Source organism: Maylandia zebra, linkage group LG19 (genome assembly GCF_041146795.1).
Source record: "Maylandia zebra isolate NMK-2024a linkage group LG19, Mzebra_GT3a, whole genome shotgun sequence".
NCBI classification, from domain to species: Eukaryota; Metazoa; Chordata; class Actinopteri; order Cichliformes; family Cichlidae; genus Maylandia; species Maylandia zebra.
The window spans coordinates 18,390,366-18,414,209 of NC_135185.1; the positions used below are offsets into that span (position 1 = coordinate 18,390,366).

At 41.0% G+C, this 23,844-nt stretch overlaps 3 protein-coding genes and 2 long non-coding RNA genes across 5 annotated transcripts; 3 read left to right on the top strand and 2 right to left on the bottom strand.

Moving 5' to 3' along the window:
- LOC112436592 (uncharacterized) lies at window positions 1-1,733 on the top strand. Its single transcript, XM_076877378.1, has one exon. The coding sequence runs from the start codon at window positions 56-58 to the stop codon at window positions 1,448-1,450; it is 1,395 nt and encodes a 464-aa protein (XP_076733493.1). The 5' UTR covers window positions 1-55; the 3' UTR covers window positions 1,451-1,733.
- Window positions 1,734-5,035: 3,302 nt separating this feature from the next.
- On the top strand, window positions 5,036-7,389 carry LOC112436594 (uncharacterized). The gene has a single exon (XM_076877377.1). The coding sequence runs from the start codon at window positions 5,700-5,702 to the stop codon at window positions 7,092-7,094; it is 1,395 nt and encodes a 464-aa protein (XP_076733492.1). The 5' UTR covers window positions 5,036-5,699; the 3' UTR covers window positions 7,095-7,389.
- A 5,634-nt stretch (window positions 7,390-13,023) lies between these two features.
- Window positions 13,024-16,683, bottom strand: LOC112436568 (uncharacterized). The gene is made up of 3 exons (XR_003025155.2): window positions 16,546-16,683; window positions 15,090-15,205; window positions 13,024-14,091 (listed from the first exon to the last, which is right to left on the bottom strand). It is a non-coding gene; the product is annotated as an uncharacterized LOC112436568 (long non-coding RNA).
- A 57-nt stretch (window positions 16,684-16,740) lies between these two features.
- Window positions 16,741-18,680, top strand: LOC143413927 (uncharacterized). Its single transcript, XM_076877379.1, has one exon. It carries the CDS (start codon window positions 17,010-17,012, stop codon window positions 18,402-18,404), a length of 1,395 nt encoding a protein of 464 aa, XP_076733494.1. The 5' UTR covers window positions 16,741-17,009; the 3' UTR covers window positions 18,405-18,680.
- A 7-nt stretch (window positions 18,681-18,687) lies between these two features.
- LOC112436609 (uncharacterized) lies at window positions 18,688-22,348 on the bottom strand. The gene is made up of 3 exons (XR_003025168.2): window positions 22,211-22,348; window positions 20,754-20,869; window positions 18,688-19,755 (listed from the first exon to the last, which is right to left on the bottom strand). It is a non-coding gene; the product is annotated as an uncharacterized LOC112436609 (long non-coding RNA).
- Window positions 22,349-23,844: the final 1,496 nt, after the last annotated feature.

Consider the following 23,844-nt stretch of genomic DNA (forward strand, 5'->3'; position numbering starts at 1 on the left):
AACCTATAAATAGGGGTGAAGAGCAACGACTTTTAGTCCGTTTCTCGCAGCCTTGATGTGTGCAGCATTGAACCGTTCGCCAGAAAAGCCTTTTGAAATATTTGGATCCTTTGCAATTCTAACTGTATCCAGACCCAAGATGTCTCAAACAAATCCAAAGGGACAAGAAGTTGACCCATACGCTCTTCCCTGGGATGAGCCACTAGACTCTTCCCTTTCCTCTCTTCCTTGGTGTGACCAAGTGGAACTAGAGGAAAAGCGTTTGGAAGAAATGGAGGATGAAGCGCTCAGAAACACAGAGAAGATTAAGTTCTTGATGGAGGAAAATGAGCGAAAGAGCGCTGAACTAAAAAAGTTGTCATACCAGCTTCAAGAAAAGGAAGCTATTATTGAGGAGAAACAACAAGATCTCCATGACATGGACAAAAAGAACCAGGAGCTCCAAGGAAAGCTTGATGAAGCCCTGCAACAAAATAAAAAACTTGTCCAAGAGAAGAAACAAGATGGCATGAAGAAGAGAGGGCTGCACAGCAATCTCCAAGAAATGGAGCTAATGTACAGTGTAGACAAAAAAAGGCTTGATCGCACACTGCAAGAAAATGAAAAGCTTCTCAAAGAGAAAAGGCAAAAGGAGTTAAAAGAGAAAGAAATGCATTCCAAGCTTCAGAGCATCAAGCAACACATTGAAAGCTTGCAAGGAAAGCTTGATCAAGCTCTGCGACAAAATAGAAAACTCCTCCAAGAGAAGATGCAAGACAGCACGAAGAAGAGAGGGCTGCACTCCAAGCTCCGAGACATGGAGCTAATGTACAGTGTAGACAAAAAAAGGCTTGATCGCACAGAGCAAGCAAATGAGAAGCTTCTCCAAGAGAAAAGGGAACAAGGAATCAAACAAAAAGAAATGGATTCCAATCTGCAGAGCATCAAGCAACAAAATGAAAGCTTGCAAGGAAAGCTTGATGAAGCTCTGCGACAGAATAAAGAAATCCTTCAAGAGAAAGAGCAGCTGGACAGAAAGCAGGGAGACATGGAGTGCCAACTCCAGCTCATGGAGGGAAACGACAGGATGCTGCAGGTAAAGTTCGAAGAGACACTGCACAAATATCAAGACCTGCTTCAAGAGAGAGAACAGCTGGTCAGTAAGCAGAGAGAAGAAAAACTTCTTCTCCAGGAGTTTGAGAAACAGGAGGCAACATCTAAAGTGCTGAAAGAAAAGTTGGAAGAAAAACAAGCTGAAATAGAAGAAGTGGAGAAAAAATGCAACAAGCTGCAGAAGCAAAACACCGAAACAATCGAGGAGCTGAAAATCCTCATCCTCGAGAAAAAGGTGCTCGTGGAAGAGCAGCTGAAGAAAAAGAAAAAACGCTTCTGCTTCTTCTGGAGGAAGAACACTCCTTCTTTCACTACTGCCAATGTCACCTCTTCTTCCCCCACCTCTGCTCCAGCTTAATTCCCCCCCCCCCCTCCCCTTAACTACTAACACCTCTCCCATCTCCCTCCCCTCTCTTCACAGTCACCCCCCAACCAGTCCCGACAGTTGACTGCCCCCTCTAGAGCCTGGTTCTGTCATAGGTTTCTTCCTTTAATTTTAAAGGGAGTTTTTCCTATCCACTGTCGCCTAGTGCTTGCTCAGAGGGGATTGTTGGGGTTTTCTCTCCTCTCTCCCTTTACTTTCCATCCCACCCACCCCCACCTTTTCTTTTTTCTTAATAATTGAACAATAAAAACAATTGGCCGCTAATTAAATGTGTCAAATCAATGTCTTTATTCAAGAATACAAGAAATGGGTAACAGCTGCATGTGTGTTTGTGTGTGTGCATAATATGCATACTTTACGTGTTGGATCCAAATCCCACAAGGAATTAAATAAAACAAGAAGACAAACAAAAACAAATATTTCTCTCCCTTCCCAGGTCAGGAATCAGGATGAGGAAGAAATGAGGTCAGATCAGTGCAGGTTTTTGCACTACTGACATAAAGTTTCTGCTGATTAAAAAAAAGTATGTCGATATTTCTGAAATACATTTGCAAACAAATAACTTTGACAACTTGTGTTTTTTCATAAAAGAAAAATCAGAGAGCAGAGCTGGTAAAACAGCTTAGCTCCGCAGGTTACAGGAGATCAGATGCCAAATACTTTTCATGACAGTCTTCGTTATTGCATAAATCTCCCCTTTTATCATTGATCAGTAAATCACTGCATATACATTCATCTAACCGTTATAATTTCATGAGTAAAGATTCTCAGATGACTGAATGGCGGTTTTAGTAAATGTTGAACTTTATTGTGATTTCTATTTTTAGAATCAATAGCACACATTTTGATTTCGTTTTGCAAGCTGCTGATTTCACACAGATCCACTGCCCAAACGTGCCTTTGAGTTTTTCATCATTTAACAAGAATAGGCTCAGGCAATCATTGTGTAATTAGGCTTTGGGAAGGTCTGGGGACAGGTATGATGGTGGTGGTTTTAAAGCACTGTGGCACAACAGCTTGACTCAGGGAGATGTTAAAGATGCCCGCTAGGACATCAGTCAGCTGGTCAGCACGGGCTCCGAGCACGCGTCCAGGTATATTGTCTGGTCCAGCAGCTTTGTGTGGGTTGACTTTAGTGAGAGTCCTTCTCACACTGGCCGTGGACAGGGACAGCACTTGGTTGTCTGGCAAGGGGGTGGCCCTCTATAGTCCATCTTGCGTCCCATTTAAGCAAGTGCGTGTTCACACTGCCCCTGGATGTCCTGGCCTCTGAGGTTAAGGTGTACGGCTCCTGGTTGTCAACTGACCAATTTATCATGGCAAAGTCTGTGGTGGACAAAAGATAAGAGGCTGATTATAAAAATGATCCATGCACGCCTTATGACCTACAGCATGTACAGTTAACACAGCTAAATGGCTGTGAAATTGTAAAATTACTTTTGAAATAAAGCTATTCAAAGTCAATTAACTGTGACTATAATAATAGCAATGTTAGCCAGCAAACAAAACGTTAGCACTAATTAAAATAAGCTGCTAGGTGATGTTACTGTTTCAAGTTCTCTCATTGTTTGACATGTAGGGCAGATATTTTGGTGACACTGAGATCAGCCAGACACTAAACAGCAGTGTAATATCAACGCTAGATTAGATGTTTTCTAATCCGATAAAATGACATTATTCCTGTTTATAGAAGATGTTTGTCGTCTGTTTGTTTGACTGACAGGAACAGGAAATAGTGGTTGGAAATTACTGTTGGTGTTACATGAGGGTAAAGAAGGGCTTTAAGCACCTGGGTAAAAACTGGACCCATGATGAAACACTACAACAAGTACAACATATTCTTCAGTTTTAATATGTGACCATACTGTGCAGACTGCTGATGAGTTACACGGTTACATTTCATTAATCATTGTTAAACTAAAGTGGTAAGCAGTTACTTTATCCTTTCACTTAAAACTTCCAGGAAAAACACTACCTTGGCTACTTTTGTGCTTACATTTGATCTATGCTGGGTCACTACTTTTGCACTATAATGCTGCTGCTGACACCTTGGTTCACACTGACAATTAGAAAAAAGCTGATATGAAAAGAAGGATGGAAAATCCCTGGAATTTAGTTACACTTGCAAATACTGCTGCCTCCAAACTGCAAGCATCAATAAAATGTTACAGTATTGTTTTCTATATCTGTGCATATATCCTTATTGGTAGTTTTCTCGAAATAGAAGCTCTTCATTTAAAAAAAAACAATCTCTGATAACATTGCTGAAGCTAGCGCCCACCCCTACTGCACGTACTGCAAATATAAAACTGATATATACTTACATCATGAAGCAGTTGATGTTTGGTTTCTGACAAATACAGTAAAGAGGTGCGTTCTCCCCCTCCATACCAGTGTTCTCAGGCACTGGTACATGGTCAGTGTCAGACACTTCACTGTCCTACAACATACCACATAGGACCACATTAGAAATGACATGTATGTAGACATGCTAATTATACCTGGCTAAATGGATGCAGTAACAAAATGTTACTTAACTACTCTAGTTATTAGTTTCCAGATGTGTGCAGTTGCTCCAGTCTTACTGACAGTATACTGTTTCAAACACCAGTGCCAACATTTTATTTTTTAAATCTTAGTATGATTCTGCACCAAGACTTGTGGCCTGTTGCTCGGTAACTTATTGTCTGACTACATTAACTACAGTTCATAAACATCATTCATTTTCTCCTACTTATTTTATTCAGGTTGTATTCCAGCTGTCATAGGGCAAAAGTACACCCTGGACAGGTCGCCAGTCTGTTGGAGGGTTATTAGAGAGACTCAGACAACCACTCACACCAACAGCCAACTAACCTAACCCCGCGCATGTCTTTGGAGTTCAACACCAGTCTGGCCGAATCACAGATAAGCAGGGTGTCTGTGCTGCAGAGCACAGCTGTGTCAGAGACTCTCGACATCAATGTAGCGTTAAGGATGCGGAGCGATGGGTGCACTAACGTAATGAAATTATGAGAGTGATCGTCATTGTCTCTATGTTGTTGCGCTCTTATTCGTATTACTGAAACCATATATCTATTCTAGCTCACCCTAAAACTGTGGAGATAATTGATCTGTTAATAAACGTGGTCAATTATTTGGGAATGTTCTGGCAAGAATGTCGCATTCCCACGTGTGGGACTAATAAAGGTTATCTTATCTTATCTTCTTCCGGTGGAGAAACTAATCATAATACATAATAATTATAATAATAATAACAATAATAAATATAATCACCGGTAAAGTCAGTTAGCGAACACTACTGGCATGTAATGCCAATGGCGACCATTTCACAAACTGTAGAAAATGCTCAAAATGTTGTCGGCACCAAAAGTGAAGGGCTGACAGTTGTGTTTATATACGAACCGTAAGCGCTAATGTTGGTTAGCATCAGCTAAAGCGAGGAAGTTTGACACTTGCAGAGACAGTGAACGCAGAGAGAGCTTAAAAACGCATTGTGGGTTTTTTTTTGTTTAGTCTTTGCCTCGTTGCGTTGATTTGGGATTTGATTTTTTTTTTTTTTTGCATTAAGACGTTGCACACAAAATTACAGATATAACGGTGACTTAGCTGCTCGTTGGATAAACCCATGGACCTTAGAAAAGATCAAAATTACTCGGATGTAAGCACCCGTGTATAACACAATAGGCAAAATTACGCTTGCTAACCTTTCCACATCACAGGCTTCACATTAAATAAACATTTTTTCAAATACTCACCATGATCTGAGACCGTTTAAATATTTTGTTACTCTGCAAATATGGCAGTATGAAGCTAAACCTTTAGCTTGACGGCTAAAGCAATGCTAAGATTTACACGGAAACGATCAGCGGACATCGTCAAAGTACTATTGGTCTACATTCTTCTTCTATGGTAGCAGACTGGGCAGAGTAACAGCCAACTTTAAACTGCGCCATCTGTTGGCACATATTACAGTAGAAAACATTATTGCGACAACACGTTTTTTGGGGAAAATAACAGAGATTGAAACTTTATTGATAATTTGTCCAAGTTGAAAAATGCCCGCCTCCAAAAATATCACGTGACAACCTCATTGCCTTACAGAATTATGACGTCACACACGTAGAATCTTACCACCATTCTTTCCTTTGATCCGTTGACCCTTAAAACCTATAAATAGGGGTGAAGAGCAACGACTTTTAGTCCGTTTCTCGCAGCCTTGATGTGTGCAGCATTGAACCGTTCGCCAGAAAAGCCTTTTGAAATATTTGGATCCTTTGCAATTCTAACTGTATCCAGACCCAAGATGTCTCAAACAAATCCAAAGGGACAAGAAGTTGACCCATACGCTCTTCCCTGGGATGAGCCACTAGATTCTTCCCTTTCCTCTCTTCCTTGGTGTGACCAAGTGGAACTAGAGGAAAAGCGTTTGGAAGAAATGGAGGATGAAGCGCTCAGAAACACAGAGAAGATTAAGTTCTTGATGGAGGAAAATGAGCGAAAGAGCGCTGAACTAAAAAAGTTGTCATACCAGCTTCAAGAAAAGGAAGCTATTATTGAGGAGAAACAACAAGATCTCCATGACATGGACAAAAAGAACCAGGAGCTCCAAGGAAAGCTTGATGAAGCCCTGCAACAAAATAAAAAACTTGTCCAAGAGAAGAAACAAGATGGCATGAAGAAGAGAGGGCTGCACAGCAATCTCCAAGAAATGGAGCTAATGTACAGTGTAGACAAAAAAAGGCTTGATCGCACACTGCAAGAAAATGAAAAGCTTCTCAAAGAGAAAAGGCAAAAGGAGTTAAAAGAGAAAGAAATGCATTCCAAGCTTCAGAGCATCAAGCAACACATTGAAAGCTTGCAAGGAAAGCTTGATCAAGCTCTGCGACAAAATAGAAAACTCCTCCAAGAGAAGATGCAAGACAGCACGAAGAAGAGAGGGCTGCACTCCAAGCTCCGAGACATGGAGCTAATGTACAGTGTCGACAAAAAAAGGCTTGATCGCACAGAGCAAGCAAATGAAAAGCTCCTCCAAGAGAAAAGGGAACAAGAAATCAAACAAAAAGAAATGGATTCCAATCTGCAGAGCATCAAGCAACAAAATGAAAGCTTGCAAGGAAAGCTTGATGAAGCTCTGCGACAGAATAAAGAAATCCTTCAAGAGAAAGAGCAGCTGGACAGAAAGCAGGGAGACATGGAGTGCCAACTCCAGCTCATGGAGGGAAACGACAGGATGCTGCAGGTAAAGTTCGAAGAGACACTGCACAAATATCAAGACCTGCTTCAAGAGAGAGAACAGCTGGTCAGTAAGCAGAGAGAAGAAAAACTTCTTCTCCAGGAGTTTGAGAAACAGGAGGCAACATCTAAAGTGCTGAAAGAAAAGTTGGAAGAAAAACAAGCCGTAATAGAAGAAGTGGAGAAAAAATGCAACAAGCTGCAGAAGCAAAACACCGAAACAATCGAGGAGCTGAAAATCCTCATCCTCGAGAAAAAGGTGCTCGTGGAAGAGCAGCTGAAGAAAAAGAAAAAACGCTTCTGCTTCTTCTGGAGGAAGAACACTCCTTCTTTCACTACTGCCAATGTCACCTCTTCTTCCCCCACCTCTGCTCCAGCTTAATTCCCCCCCCCCCTCCCCTTAACTACTAACACCTCTCCCATCTCCCTCCCCTCTTTTCACAGTCACCCCCCAACCAGTCCCGACAGTTGACTGCCCCCTCTAGAGCCTGGTTCTGTCATAGGTTTCTTCCTTTAAAGGGAGTTTTTCCTATCCACTGTCGCCTAGTGCTTGCTCAGAGGGGATTGTTGGGGTTTTCTCTCCTCTCTCCCTTTACTTTCCATCCCACCCACCCCCACCTTTTCTTTTTTCTTAATAATTGAACAATAAAAACAATTGGCCGCTAATTAAATGTGTCAAATCAATGTCTTTATTCAAGAATACAAGAAATGGGTAATAGCTGCATGTGTGTTTGTGTGTGTGCATAATATGCATACTTTACGTGTTGGATCCAAATCCCACAAGGAATTAAATAAAACAAGAAGACAAACAAAAACAAATATTTCTCTCCCTTCCCAGGTCAGGAATCAGGATGAGGAAGAAATGAGGTCAGATCAGTGCAGGTTTTTGCACTACTGACATAAAGTTTCTGCTGATTAAAAAAAGTATGTCGATATTTCTGAAATACATTTGCAAACAAATAACTTTGACAACTTGTGTTTTTTCATAAAAGAAAAATCAGAGAGCAGAGCTGGTAAAACAGCTTAGCTCCGCAGGTTACAGGAGATCAGATGCCAAATACTTTTCATGACAGTCTTCGTTATTGCATAAATCTCCCCTTTTATCATTGATCAGTAAATCACTGCATATACATTCATCTAACCGTTATAATTTCATGAGTAAAGATTCTCAGATGACTGAATGGCGGTTTTAGTAAATGTTGAACTTTATTGTGATTTCTATTTTTAGAATCAATAGCACACATTTTGATTTAGTTTTGCAAGCTGGTGATTTCACACAGATCCACTGCCCAAACATGCCTTTGAGTTTTTCATCATTTAACAAGAATAGGCTCAGGCAATCATTGTGTAATTAGGCTTTGGGAAGGTCTGGGGACAGGTATGATGGTGGTGGTTTTAAAGCACTGTGGCACAACAGCTTGACTCAGGGAGATGTTAAAGATGCCCGCTAGGACATCAGTCAGCTGGTCAGCACGGGCTCCGAGCACGCGTCCAGGTATATTGTCTGGTCCAGCAGCTTTGTGTGGGTTGACTTTAGTGAGAGTCCTTCTCACACTGGCCGTGGACAGGGACAGCACTTGGTTGTCTGGCAAGGGGGTGGCCCTCTATAGTCCGTCTTGCGTCCCACTTAAACAAGTGCGTGTTCACACTGCCCCTGGATGTCCTGGCCTCTGAGGTTAAGGTGTACGGCTCCTGGTTGTCAACTGACCAATTTATCATGGCAAAGCCTGTGGTGGACAAAAGATAAGAGGCTGATTATAAAAATGATCCATGCACGCCTTATGACCTACAGCATGTACAGTTAACACAGCTAAATGGCTGTGAAATTGTAAAATTACTTTTGAAATAAAGCTATTCAAAGTCAATTAACTGTGACTATAATAATAGCAATGTTAGCCAGCAAACAAAACGTTAGCACTAATTAAAATAAGCTGCTAGGTGATGTTACTGTTTCAAGTTCTCTCATTGTTTGACATGTAGGGCAGATATTTTGGTGACACTGAGATCAGCCAGACACTAAACAGCAGTGTAATATCAACGCTAGATTAGATGTTTTCTAATCCGATAAAATGACATTATTCCTGTTTATAGAAGATGTTTGTCGTCTGTTTGTTTGACTGACAGGAACAGGAAATAGTGGTTGGAAATTACTGTTGGTGTTACATGAGGGTAAAGAAGGGCTTTAAGCACCTGGGTAAAAACTGGACCCATGATGAAACACTACAACAAGTACAACATATTCTTCAGTTTTAATATGTGACCATACTGTGCAGACTGCTGATGAGTTACACGGTTACATTTCATTAATCATTGTTAAACTAAAGTGGTAAGCAGTTACTTTATCCTTTCACTTAAAATTTCCAGGAAAAACACTACCTTGGCTACTTTTGTGCTTACATTTGATCTATGCTGGGTCACTACTTTTGCACTATAATGCTGCTGCTGACACCTTGGTTCACACTGACAATTAGAAAAAAGCTGATATGAAAAGAAGGATGGAAAATGCCTGGAATTTAGTTACACTTGCAAATACTGCTGCCTCCAAACTGCAAGCATCAATAAAATGTTACAGTATTGTTTTCTATATCTGTGCATATATCCTTATTGGTAGTTTTCTCGAAATAGAAGCTCTTCATTTAAAAAAAAACAAACTCTGATAACATTGCTGAAGCTAGCGCCCACCCCTACTGCACGTACTGCAAATATAAAACTGATATATACTTACATCATGAAGCAGTTGATGTCTGGTTTCCGACAAATACAGTAAAGAGGTGCGTTCTCCCCCTCCATACCAGTGTTCTCAGGCACTGGTACATGGTCAGTGTCAGACACTTCACTGTCCTACAACATACCACATAGGACCACATTAGAAATGACATGTATGTAGACATGCTAATTATACCTGGCTAAATGGATGCAGTAACAAAATGTTACTTAACTACTCTAGTTATTAGTTTCCAGATGTGTGCAGTTGCTCCAGTCTTACTGACAGTATACTGTTTCAAACACCAGTGCCAACATTTTATTTTTTAAATCTTAGTATGATTCTGCACCAAGACTTGTGGCCTGTTGCTCGGTAACTTATTGTCTGACTACATTAACTACAGTTCATAAACATCATTCATTTTCTCCTACTTATTTTATTCAGGTTGTATTCCAGCTGTCATAGGGCAAAAGTACACCCTGGACAGGTCGCCAGTCTGTTGGAGGGTTATTAGAGAGACTCAGACAACCACTCACACCAACAGCAACTAACCTAACCCCGCGCATGTCTTTGGAGTTCAACACCAGTCTGGCCGAATCACAGATAAGCAGGGTGTCTGTGCTGCAGAGCACAGCTGTGTCAGAGACTCTCGACATCAATGTAGCGTTAAGGATGCGGAGCGATGGGTGCACTAACGTAATGAAATTATGAGAGTGATCGTCATTGTCTCTATGTTGTTGCGCTCTTATTCGTATTACTGAAACCATATATCTATTCTAGCTCACCCTAAAACTGTGGAGAAAATTGATCTGTTAATAAACGTGGTCAATTATTTGGGAATGTTCTGGCAAGAATGTCGCATTCCCACGTGTGGGACTAATAAAGGTTATCTTATCTTATCTTATCTTATCTTCTTCCGGTGGAGAAACTAATCATAATACATAATAATTATAATAATAATAACAATAATAAATATAATCACCGGTAAAGTCAGTTAGCGAACACTACTGGCATGTAATGCCAATGGCGACCATTTCACAAACTGTAGAAAATGCTCAAAATGTTGTCGGCACCAAAAGTGAAGGGCTGACAGTTGTGTTTATATACGAACCGTAAGCGCTAATGTTGGTTAGCATCAGCTAAAGCGAGGAAGTTTGACACTTGCAGAGACAGTGAACGCAGAGAGAGCTTAAAAACGCATTGTGGGTTTTTTTTGTTTAGTCTTTGCCTCGTTGCGTTGATTTGGGATTTGATTTTTTTTTTTTTTTTGCATTAAGACGTTGCACACAAAATTACAGATATAACGGTGACTTAGCTGCTCGTTGGATAAACCCATGGACCTTAGAAAAGATCAAAATTACTCGGATGTAAGCACCCGTGTATAACACAATAGGCAAAATTACGCTTGCTAACCTTTCCACATCACAGGCTTCACATTAAATAAACATTTTTTCAAATACTCACCATGATCTGAGACCGTTTAAATATTTTGTTACTCTGCAAATATGGCAGTATGAAGCTAAACCTTTAGCTTGACGGCTAAAGCAATGCTAAGATTTACACGGAAACGATCAGCGGACATCGTCAAAGTACTATTGGTCTACATTCTTCTTCTATGGTAGCAGACTGGGCAGAGTAACAGCCAACTTTAAACTGCGCCATCTGTTGGCACATATTACAGTAGAAAACATTATTGCGACAACACGTTTTTTGGGGAAAATAACAGAGATTGAAACTTTATTGATAATTTGTCCAAGTTGAAAAATGCCCGCCTCCAAAAATATCACGTGACAACCTCATTGCCTTACAGAATTATGACGTCACACACGTAGAATCTTACCACCATTCTTTCCTTTGATCCGTTGACCCTTAAAACCTATAAATAGGGGTGAAGAGCAACGACTTTTAGTCCGTTTCTCGCAGCCTTGATGTGTGCAGCATTGAACCGTTCGCCAGAAAAGCCTTTTGAAATATTTGGATCCTTTGCAATTCTAACTGTATCCAGACCCAAGATGTCTCAAACAAATCCAAAGGGACAAGAAGTTGACCCATACGCTCTTCCCTGGGATGAGCCACTAGATTCTTCCCTTTCCTCTCTTCCTTGGTGTGACCAAGTGGAACTAGAGGAAAAGCGTTTGGAAGAAATGGAGGATGAAGCGCTCAGAAACACAGAGAAGATTAAGTTCTTGATGGAGGAAAATGAGCGAAAGAGCGCTGAACTAAAAAAGTTGTCATACCAGCTTCAAGAAAAGGAAGCTATTATTGAGGAGAAACAACAAGATCTCCATGACATGGACAAAAAGAACCAGGAGCTCCAAGGAAAGCTTGATGAAGCCCTGCAACAAAATAAAAAACTTGTCCAAGAGAAGAAACAAGATGGCATGAAGAAGAGAGGGCTGCACAGCAATCTCCAAGAAATGGAGCTAATGTACAGTGTAGACAAAAAAAGGCTTGATCGCACACTGCAAGAAAATGAAAAGCTTCTCAAAGAGAAAAGGCAAAAGGAGTTAAAAGAGAAAGAAATGCATTCCAAGCTTCAGAGCATCAAGCAACACATTGAAAGCTTGCAAGGAAAGCTTGATCAAGCTCTGCGACAAAATAGAAAACTCCTCCAAGAGAAGATGCAAGACAGCACGAAGAAGAGAGGGCTGCACTCCAAGCTCCGAGACATGGAGCTAATGTACAGTGTAGACAAAAAAAGGCTTGATCGCACAGAGCAAGCAAATGAAAAGCTCCTCCAAGAGAAAAGGGAACAAGAAATCAAACAAAAAGAAATGGATTCCAATCTGCAGAGCATCAAGCAACAAAATGAAAGCTTGCAAGGAAAGCTTGATGAAGCTCTGCGACAGAATAAAGAAATCCTTCAAGAGAAAGAGCAGCTGGACAGAAAGCAGGGAGACATGGAGTGCCAACTCCAGCTCATGGAGGGAAACGACAGGATGCTGCAGGTAAAGTTCGAAGAGACACTGCACAAATATCAAGACCTGCTTCAAGAGAGAGAACAGCTGGTCAGTAAGCAGAGAGAAGAAAAACTTCTTCTCCAGGAGTTTGAGAAACAGGAGGCAACATCTAAAGTGCTGAAAGAAAAGTTGGAAGAAAAACAAGCTGAAATAGAAGAAGTGGAGAAAAAATGCAACAAGCTGCAGAAGCAAAACACCGAAACAATCGAGGAGCTGAAAATCCTCATCCTCGAGAAAAAGGTGCTCGTGGAAGAGCAGCTGAAGAAAAAGAAAAAACGCTTCTGCTTCTTCTGGAGGAAGAACACTCCTTCTTTCACTACTGCCAATGTCACCTCTTCTTCCCCCACCTCTGCTCCAGCTTAATCCCCCCCCCCCTTAACTACTAACACCTCTCCCATCTCCCTCCCCTCTTTTCACAGTCACCCCCCAACCAGTCCCGACAGTTGACTGCCCCCTCTAGAGCCTGGTTCTGTCATAGGTTTCTTCCTTTAATTTTAAAGGGAGTTTTTCCTATCCACTGTCGCCTAGTGCTTGCTCAGAGGGGATTGTTGGGGTTTTCTCTCCTCTCTCCCTTTACTTTCCATCCCACCCACCCCCACCTTTTCTTTTTTCTTAATAATTGAACAATAAAAACAATTGGCCGCTAATTAAATGTGTCAAATCAATGTCTTTATTCAAGAATACAAGAAATGGGTAATAGCTGCATGTGTGTTTGTGTGTGTGCATAATATGCATACTTTACGTGTTGGATCCAAATCCCACAAGGAATTAAATAAAACAAGAAGACAAACAAAAACAAATATTTCTCTCCCTTCCCAGGTCAGGAATCAGGATGAGGAAGAAATGAGGTCAGATCAGTGCAGGTTTTTGCACTACTGACATAAAGTTTCTGCTGATTAAAAAAAGTATGTCGATATTTCTGAAATACATTTGCAAACAAATAACTTTGACAACTTGTGTTTTTTCATAAAAGAAAAAAGAAAAATCAGAGAGCAGAGCTGGTAAAACAGCTTAGCTCCGCAGGTTACAGGAGATCAGATGCCAAATACTTTTCATGACAGTCTTCGTTATTGCATAAATCTCCCCTTTTATCATTGATCAGTAAATCACTGCATATACATTCATCTAACCGTTATAATTTCATGAGTAAAGACTCTCAGATGACTGAATGGCGGTTTTAGTAAATGTTGAACTTTATTGTGATTTCTATTTTTAGAATCAATAGCACACATTTTGATTTCGTTTTGCAAGCTGCTGATTTCACACAGATCCACTGCCCAAACGTGCCTTTGAGTTTTTCATCATTTAACAAGAATAGGCTCAGGCAATCATTGTGTAATTAGGCTTTGGGAAGGTCTGGGGACAGGTATGATGGTGGTGGTTTTAAAGCACTGTGGCACAACAGCTTGACTCAGGGAGATGTTAAAGATGCCCGCTAGGACATCAGTCAGCTGGTCAGCACGGGCTCCGAGCACGCGTCCAGGTATATTGTCTGGTCCAGCAGCTTTGTGTGGGTTGACTTTAGTGAGAGTCCTTCTCACACTGGCCGTGGACAGGGACAGCACTTGGTTGTCTGGCAAGCGGGTGGCCCTCTATAGTCCGTCTTGCGTCCCATTTAAGCAAGTGCGTGTTCACACTGCCCCTGGATGTCCTGGCCTCTGAGGTTAAGGTGTACGGCTCCTGGTTGTCAACTGACCAATTTATCATGGCAAAGCCTGTGGTGGACAAAAGATAAGAGGCTGATTATAAAAATGATCCATGCACGCCTTATGACCTACAGCATGTACAGTTAACACAGCTAAATGGCTGTGAAATTGTAAAATTACTTTTGAAATAAAGCTATTCAAAGTCAATTAACTGTGACTATAATAATAGCAATGTTAGCCAGCAAACAAAACGTTAGCACTAATTAAAATAAGCTGCTAGGTGATGTTACTGTTTCAAGTTCTCTCATTGTTTGACATGTAGGGCAGATATTTTGGTGACACTGAGATTAGCCAGACACTAAACAGCAGTGTAATATCAACGCTAGATTAGATGTTTTCTAATCCGATAAAATGACATTATTCCTGTTTATAGAAGATGTTTGTCGTCTGTTTGTTTGACTGACAGGAACAGGAAATAGTGGTTGGAAATTACTGTTGGTGTTACATGAGGGTAAAGAAGGGCTTTAAGCACCTGGGTAAAAACTGGACCCATGATGAAACACTACAACAAGTACAACATATTCTTCAGTTTTAATATGTGACCATACTGTGCAGACTGCTGATGAGTTACACGGTTACATTTCATTAATCATTGTTAAACTAAAGTGGTAAGCAGTTACTTTATCCTTTCACTTAAAACTTCCAGGAAAAACACTACCTTGGCTACTTTTGTGCTTACATTTGATCTATGCTGGGTCACTACTTTTGCACTATAATGCTGCTGCTGACACCTTGGTTCACACTGACAATTAGAAAAAAGCTGATATGAAAAGAAGGATGGAAAATCCCTGGAATTTAGTTACACTTGCAAATACTGCTTCCTCCAAACTGCAAGCATCAATAAAATGTTACAGTATTGTTTTCTATATCTGTGCATATATCCTTATTGGTAGTTTTCTCGAAATAGAAGCTCTTCATTTAAAAAAAAACAAACTCTGATAACATTGCTGAAGCTAGCGCCCACCCCTACTGCACGTACTGCAAATATAAAACTGATATATACTTACATCATGAAGCAGTTGATGTCTGGTTTCCGACAAATACAGTAAAGAGGTGCGTTCTCCCCCTCCATACCAGTGTTCTCAGGCACTGGTACATGGTCAGTGTCAGACACTTCACTGTCCTACAACATACCACATAGGACCACATTAGAAATGACATGTATGTAGACATGCTAATTATACCTGGCTAAATGGATGCAGTAACAAAATGTTACTTAACTACTCTAGTTATTAGTTTCCAGATGTGTGCAGTTGCTCCAGTCTTACTGACAGTATACTGTTTCAAACACCAGTGCCAACATTTTATTTTTTAAATCTTAGTATGATTCTGCACCAAGACTTGTGGCCTGTTGCTCGGTAACTTATTGTCTGACTACATTAACTACAGTTCATAAACATCATTCATTTTCTCCTACTTATTTTATTCAGGTTGTATTCCAGCTGTCATAGGGCAAAAGTACACCCTGGACAGGTCGCCAGTCTGTTGGAGGGTTATTAGAGAGACTCAGACAACCACTCACACCAACAGCCAACTAACCTAACCCCGCGCATGTCTTTGGAGTTCAACACCAGTCTGGCCGAATCACAGATAAGCAGGGTGTCTGTGCTGCAGAGCACAGCTGTGTCAGAGACTCTCGACATCAATGTAGCGTTAAGGATGCGGAGCGATGGGTGCACTAACACAATGTAAATATTAAAGTTCTCGCCATTGTCAATATGCTGTTGCGCCCTTGTTCGTATTATTGCAACCATATCTCTAGTCTAGCTTACCCTAAAAGTTTGGAGAGAATTGGTCTGTTAATAAACGCGATCGATTGTTTGGGACTGCTCTAGCCATCACGTCGCATAAACAACTCTACTTCCGGTGGGGAAACTAATTAAGGGTAAAGTCGCACTAATAACACCTACCACTCACGTTCATAAGCATACACTATGATCACTTCCGCGCAGTAACGTTGTAATAAATATAATCCCCGGTAAAGTCAATTAGCGAACACTACTGGCATGTAATGCCAATGACGACCATTTCACAAACTGTCGAAAATGCTCAAAATGTTGTCGGCACCAAAAGTGAAGGGCTGACAGTTGTGTTTATATACGAACCGTAAGCGCTAATGTTGGTTAGCATCAGCTAAAGCGAGGAAGTTTGACACTTGCAGAGACAGTGAACGCAGAGAGAGCTTAAAAACGCATTGTGGGTTTTTTTTTGTTTAGTCTTTGCTTCGTTGCGTTGATTTGGGATTTGATTTTTTTTTTTTTTTTTTTTGCATTAAGACGTTGCACACAAAATTACAGATATAACGGTGACTTAGCTGCTCGTTGGATAAACCCATGGACCTTAGAAAAGATCAACACTACTCGGATGTAAGCACCCGTGTATAACACAATAGGCAAAATTACGCTTGCTAACCTTTCCACATCACAGGCTTCACATTAAATAAACATTTTTTCAAATACTCACCATGATCTGAGACCGTTTAAATATTTTGTTACTGTGCAAATATGGCAGTATGAAGCTAAACCTTTAGCTTGACGGCTAAAGCAATGCTAAGATTTACACGGAAACGATCAGCGGACATCGTCAAAGTACTATTGGTCTACATTCTTCTTCTATGGTAGCAGCCTGGGCAGAGTAACAGCCAACTTTAAACTGCGCCATCTGTTGGCACATATTACAGTAGAAAACATTATTGCGACAACACGTTTTTTGGGGAAAATAACAGAGATTGAAACTTTATTGATAATTTGTCCAAGTTGAAAAATGCCCTCCTCCAAAAATATCACGTGACAACCTCATTGCCTTACAGAATTATGACGTCACACACGTAGAATCTTACCACCATTCTTTCCTTTGATCCGTTGACCCTTAAAACCTATAAATAGGGGTGAAGAGCAACGACTTTTAGTCCGTTTCTCGCAGCCTTGATGTGTGCAGCATTGAACCGTTCGCCAGAAAAGCCTTTTGAAATATTTGGATCCTTTGCAGTTGTAACTGTATCCAGACCCAAGATGTCTCAAACAAATCCAAAGGGACAAGAAGTTGACCCATACGCTCTTCCCTGGGATGAGCCACTAGACTCTTCCCTTTCCTCTCTTCCTTGGTGTGACCAAGTGGAACTAGAGGAAAAGCGTTTGGAAGAAATGGAGGATGAAGCGCTCAGAAACACAGAGAAGATTAAGTTCTTGATGGAGGAAAATGAGCGAAAGAGCGCTGAACTAAAAAAGTTGTCATACCAGCTTCAAGAAAAGGAAGCTATTATTGAGGAGAAACAACAAGATCTCCATGACATGGACAAAAAGAACCAGGAGCTCCAAGGAAAGCTTGATGAAGCCCTGCAACAAAATAAAAAACTTGTCCAAGAGAAGAAACAAGATGGCATGAAGAAGAGAGGGCTGCACAGCAATCTCCAAGAAATGGAGCTAATGTACAGTGTAGACAAAAAAAGGCTTGATCGCACACTGCAAGAAAATGAAAAGCTTCTCAAAGAGAAAAGGCAAAAGGAGTTAAAAGAGAAAGAAATGCATTCCAAGCTTCAGAGCATCAAGCAACACATTGAAAGCTTGCAAGGAAAGCTTGATCAAGCTCTGCGACAAAATAGAAAACTCCTCCAAGAGAAGATGCAAGACAGCACGAAGAAGAGAGGGCTGCACTCCAAGCTCCGAGACATGGAGCTAATGTACAGTGTCGACAAAAAAAGGCTTGATCGCACAGAGCAAGCAAATGAGAAGCTTCTCCAAGAGAAAAGGGAACAAGGAATCAAACAAAAAGAAATGGATTCCAATCTGCAGAGCATCAAGCAACAAAATGAAAGCTTGCAAGGAAAGCTTGATGAAGCTCTGCGACAGAATAAAGAAATCCTTCAAGAGAAAGAGCAGCTGGACAGAAAGCAGGGAGACATGGAGTGCCAACTCCAGCTCATGGAGGGAAACGACAGGATGCTGCAGGTAAAGTTCGAAGAGACACTGCACAAATATCAAGACCTGCTTCAAGAGAGAGAACAGCTGGTCAGTAAGCAGAGAGAAGAAAAACTTCTTCTCCAGGAGTTTGAGAAACAGGAGGCAACATCTAAAGTGCTGAAAGAAAAGTTGGAAGAAAAACAAGCTGAAATAGAAGAAGTGGAGAAAAAATGCAACAAGCTGCAGAAGCAAAACACCGAAACAATCGAGGAGCTGAAAATCCTCATCCTCGAGAAAAAGGTGCTCGTGGAAGAGCAGCTGAAGAAAAAGAAAAAACGCTTCTGCTTCTTCTGGAGGAAGAACACTCCTTCTTTCACTACTGCCAATGTCACCTCTTCTTCCCCCACCTCTGCTCCAGCTTAATCCCCCCCCCCCCCCCTTAACTACTAACACCTCTCCCATCTCCCTCCCCTCTTTTCACAGTCACCCCCCAACCAGTCCCGACAGTTGACTGCCCCCTCTAGAGCCTGGTTCTGTCATAGGTTTCTTCCTTTAATTTTAAAGGGAGTTTTTCCTATCCACTGTCGCCTAGTGCTTGCTCAGAGGGGATTGTTGGGGTTTTCTCTCCTCTCTCCCTTTCCATCCCACCCACCCCCACCTTTTCTTTTTTCTTAATAATTGAACAATAAAAACAATTGGCCGCTAATTAAATGTGTCAAATCAATGTCTTTATTCAAGAATACAAGAAATGGGTAATAGCTGCATGTGTGTTTGTGTGTGTGCATAATATGCATACTTTACGTGTTGGATCCAAATCCCACAAGGAATTAAATAAAACAAGAAGACAAACAAAAACAAATATTTCTCTCCCTTCCCAGGTCAGGAATCAGGATGAGGAAGAAATGAGGTCAGATCAGTGCAGGTTTTTGCACTACTGACATAAAGTTTCTGCTGATTAAAAAAAGTATGTCGATATTTCTGAAATACATTTGCAAACAAATAACTTTGACAACTTGTGTTTTTTCATAAAAGAAAAAAGAAAAATCAGAGAGCAGAGCTGGTAAAACAGCTTAGCTCCGCAGGTTACAGGAGATCAGATGCCAAATACTTTTCATGACAGTCTTCGTTATTGCATAAATCTCCCCTTTTATCATTGATCAGTAAATCACTGCATATACATTCATCTAACCGTTATAATTTCATGAGTAAAGACTCTCAGATGACTGAATGGCGGTTTTAGTAAATGTTGAACTTTATTGTGATTTCTATTTTTAGAATCAATAGCACACATTTTGATTTCGTTTTGCAAGCTGCTGATTTCACACAGATCCACTGCCCAAACGTGCCTTTGAGTTTTTCATCATTTAACAAGAATAGGCTCAGGCAATCATTGTGTAATTAGGCTTTGGGAAGGTCTGGGGACAGGTATGATGGTGGTGGTTTTAAAGCACTGTGGCACAACAGCTTGACTCAGGGAGATGTTAAAGATGCCCGCTAGGACATCAGTCAGCTGGTCAGCACGGGCTCCGAGCACGCGTCCAGGTATATTGTCTGGTCCAGCAGCTTTGTGTGGGTTGACTTTAGTGAGAGTCCTTCTCACACTGGCCGTGGACAGGGACAGCACTTGGTTGTCTGGCAAGCGGGTGGCCCTCTATAGTCCGTCTTGCGTCCCATTTAAGCAAGTGCGTGTTCACACTGCCCCTGGATGTCCTGGCCTCTGAGGTTAAGGTGTACGGCTCCTGGTTGTCAACTGACCAATTTATCATGGCAAAGCCTGTGGTGGACAAAAGATAAGAGGCTGATTATAAAAATGATCCATGCACGCCTTATGACCTACAGCATGTACAGTTAACACAGCTAAATGGCTGTGAAATTGTAAAATTACTTTTGAAATAAAGCTATTCAAAGTCAATTAACTGTGACTATAATAATAGCAATGTTAGCCAGCAAACAAAACGTTAGCACTAATTAAAATAAGCTGCTAGGTGATGTTACTGTTTCAAGTTCTCTCATTGTTTGACACGTAGGGCAGATATTTTGGTGACACTGAGATCAGCCAGACACTAAACAGCAGTGTAATATCAACGCTAGATTAGATGTTTTCTAATCCGATAAAATGACATTATTCCTGTTTATAGAAGATGTTTGTCGTCTGTTTGTTTGACTGACAGGAACAGGAAATAGTGGTTGGAAATTACTGTTGGTGTTACATGAGGGTAAAGAAGGGCTTTAAGCACCTGGGTAAAAACTGGACCCATGATGAAACACTACAACAAGTACAACATATTCTTCAGTTTTAATATGTGACCATACTGTGCAGACTGCTGATGAGTTACACGGTTACATTTCATTAATCATTGTTAAACTAAAGTGGTAAGCAGTTACTTTATCCTTTCACTTAAAACTTCCAGGAAAAACACTACCTTGGCTACTTTTGTGCTTACATTTGATCTATGCTGGGTCACTACTTTTGCACTATAATGCTGCTGCTGACACCTTGGTTCACACTGACAATTAGAAAAAAGCTGATATGAAAAGAAGGATGGAAAATCCCTGGAATTTAGTTACACTTGCAAATACTGCTTCCTCCAAACTGCAAGCATCAATAAAATGTTACAGTATTGTTTTCTATATCTGTGCATATATCCTTATTGGTAGTTTTCTCGAAATAGAAGCTCTTCATTTAAAAAAAAACAAACTCTGATAACATTGCTGAAGCTAGCGCCCACCCCTACTGCACGTACTGCAAATATAAAACTGATATATACTTACATCATGAAGCAGTTGATGTCTGGTTTCCGACAAATACAGTAAAGAGGTGCGTTCTCCCCCTCCATACCAGTGTTCTCAGGCACTGGTACATGGTCAGTGTCAGACACTTCACTGTCCTACAACATACCACATAGGACCACATTAGAAATGACATGTATGTAGACATGCTAATTATACCTGGCTAAATGGATGCAGTAACAAAATGTTACTTAACTACTCTAGTTATTAGTTTCCAGATGTGTGCAGTTGCTCCAGTCTTACTGACAGTATACTGTTTCAAACACCAGTGCCAACATTTTATTTTTTAAATCTTAGTATGATTCTGCACCAAGACTTGTGGCCTGTTGCTCGGTAACTTATTGTCTGACTACATTAACTACAGTTCATAAACATCATTCATTTTCTCCTACTTATTTTATTCAGGTTGTATTCCAGCTGTCATAGGGCAAAAGTACACCCTGGACAGGTCGCCAGTCTGTTGGAGGGTTATTAGAGAGACTCAGACAACCACTCACACCAACAGCCAACTAACCTAACCCCGCGCATGTCTTTGGAGTTCAACACCAGTCTGGCCGAATCACAGATAAGCAGGGTGTCTGTGCTGCAGAGCACAGCTGTGTCAGAGACTCTCGACATCAATGTAGCGTTAAGGATGCGGAGCGATGGGTGCACTAACACAATGTAAATATTAAAGTTCTCGCCATTGTCAATATGCTGTTGCGCCCTTGTTCGTATTATTGCAACCATATCTCTAGTCTAGCTTACCCTAAAAGTTTGGAGAGAATTGGTCTGTTAATAAACGCGATCGATTGTTTGGGACTGCTCTAGCCATCACGTCGCATAAACAACTCTACTTCCGGTGGGGAAACTAATTAAGGGTAAAGTCGCACTAATAACACCTACCACTCACGTTCATAAGCATACACTATGATCACTTCCGCGCAGTAACGTTGTAATAAATATAATCCCCGGTAAAGTCAATTAGCGAACACTACTGGCATGTAATGCCAATGACGACCATTTCACAAACTGTCGAAAATGCTCAAAATGTTGTCGGCACCAAAAGTGAAGGGCTGACAGTTGTGTTTATATACGAACCGTAAGCGCTAATGTTGGTTAGCATCAGCTAAAGCGAGGAAGTTTGACACTTGCAGAGACAGTGAACGCAGAGAGAGCTTAAAAACGCATTGTGGGTTTTTTTTTTGTTTAGTCTTTGCTTCGTTGCGTTGATTTGGGATTTGATTTTTTTTTTTTTTTTTTTTGCATTAAGACGTTGCACACAAAATTACAGATATAACGGTGACTTAGCTGCTCGTTGGATAAACCCATGGACCTTAGAAAAGATCAACACTACTCGGATGTAAGCACCCGTGTATAACACAATAGGCAAAATTACGCTTGCTAACCTTTCCACATCACAGGCTTCACATTAAATAAACATTTTTTCAAATACTCACCATGATCTGAGACCGTTTAAATATTTTGTTACTGTGCAAATATGGCAGTATGAAGCTAAACCTTTAGCTTGACGGCTAAAGCAATGCTAAGATTTACACGGAAACGATCAGCGGACATCGTCAAAGTACTATTGGTCTACATTCTTCTTCTATGGTAGCAGCCTGGGCAGAGTAACAGCCAACTTTAAACTGCGCCATCTGTTGGCACATATTACAGTAGAAAACATTATTGCGACAACACGTTTTTTGGGGAAAATAACAGAGATTGAAACTTTATTGATAATTTGTCCAAGTTGAAAAATGCCCTCCTCCAAAAATATCACGTGACAACCTCATTGCCTTACAGAATTATGACGTCACACACGTAGAATCTTACCACCATTCTTTCCTTTGATCCGTTGACCCTTAAAACCTATAAATAGGGGTGAAGAGCAACGACTTTTAGTCCGTTTCTCGCAGCCTTGATGTGTGCAGCATTGAACCGTTCGCCAGAAAAGCCTTTTGAAATATTTGGATCCTTTGCAGTTGTAACTGTATCCAGACCCAAGATGTCTCAAACAAATCCAAAGGGACAAGAAGTTGACCCATACGCTCTTCCCTGGGATGAGCCACTAGACTCTTCCCTTTCCTCTCTTCCTTGGTGTGACCAAGTGGAACTAGAGGAAAAGCGTTTGGAAGAAATGGAGGATGAAGCGCTCAGAAACACAGAGAAGATTAAGTTCTTGATGGAGGAAAATGAGCGAAAGAGCGCTGAACTAAAAAAGTTGTCATACCAGCTTCAAGAAAAGGAAGCTATTATTGAGGAGAAACAACAAGATCTCCATGACATGGACAAAAAGAACCAGGAGCTCCAAGGAAAGCTTGATGAAGCCCTGCAACAAAATAAAAAACTTGTCCAAGAGAAGAAACAAGATGGCATGAAGAAGAGAGGGCTGCACAGCAATCTCCAAGAAATGGAGCTAATGTACAGTGTAGACAAAAAAAGGCTTGATCGCACACTGCAAGAAAATGAAAAGCTTCTCAAAGAGAAAAGGCAAAAGGAGTTAAAAGAGAAAGAAATGCATTCCAAGCTTCAGAGCATCAAGCAACACATTGAAAGCTTGCAAGGAAAGCTTGATCAAGCTCTGCGACAAAATAGAAAACTCCTCCAAGAGAAGATGCAAGACAGCACGAAGAAGAGAGGGCTGCACTCCAAGCTCCGAGACATGGAGCTAATGTACAGTGTCGACAAAAAAAGGCTTGATCGCACAGAGCAAGCAAATGAGAAGCTTCTCCAAGAGAAAAGGGAACAAGGAATCAAACAAAAAGAAATGGATTCCAATCTGCAGAGCATCAAGCAACAAAATGAAAGCTTGCAAGGAAAGCTTGATGAAGCTCTGCGACAGAATAAAGAAATCCTTCAAGAGAAAGAGCAGCTGGACAGAAAGCAGGGAGACATGGAGTGCCAACTCCAGCTCATGGAGGGAAACGACAGGATGCTGCAGGTAAAGTTCGAAGAGACACTGCACAAATATCAAGACCTGCTTCAAGAGAGAGAACAGCTGGTCAGTAAGCAGAGAGAAGAAAAACTTCTTCTCCAGGAGTTTGAGAAACAGGAGGCAACATCTAAAGTGCTGAAAGAAAAGTTGGAAGAA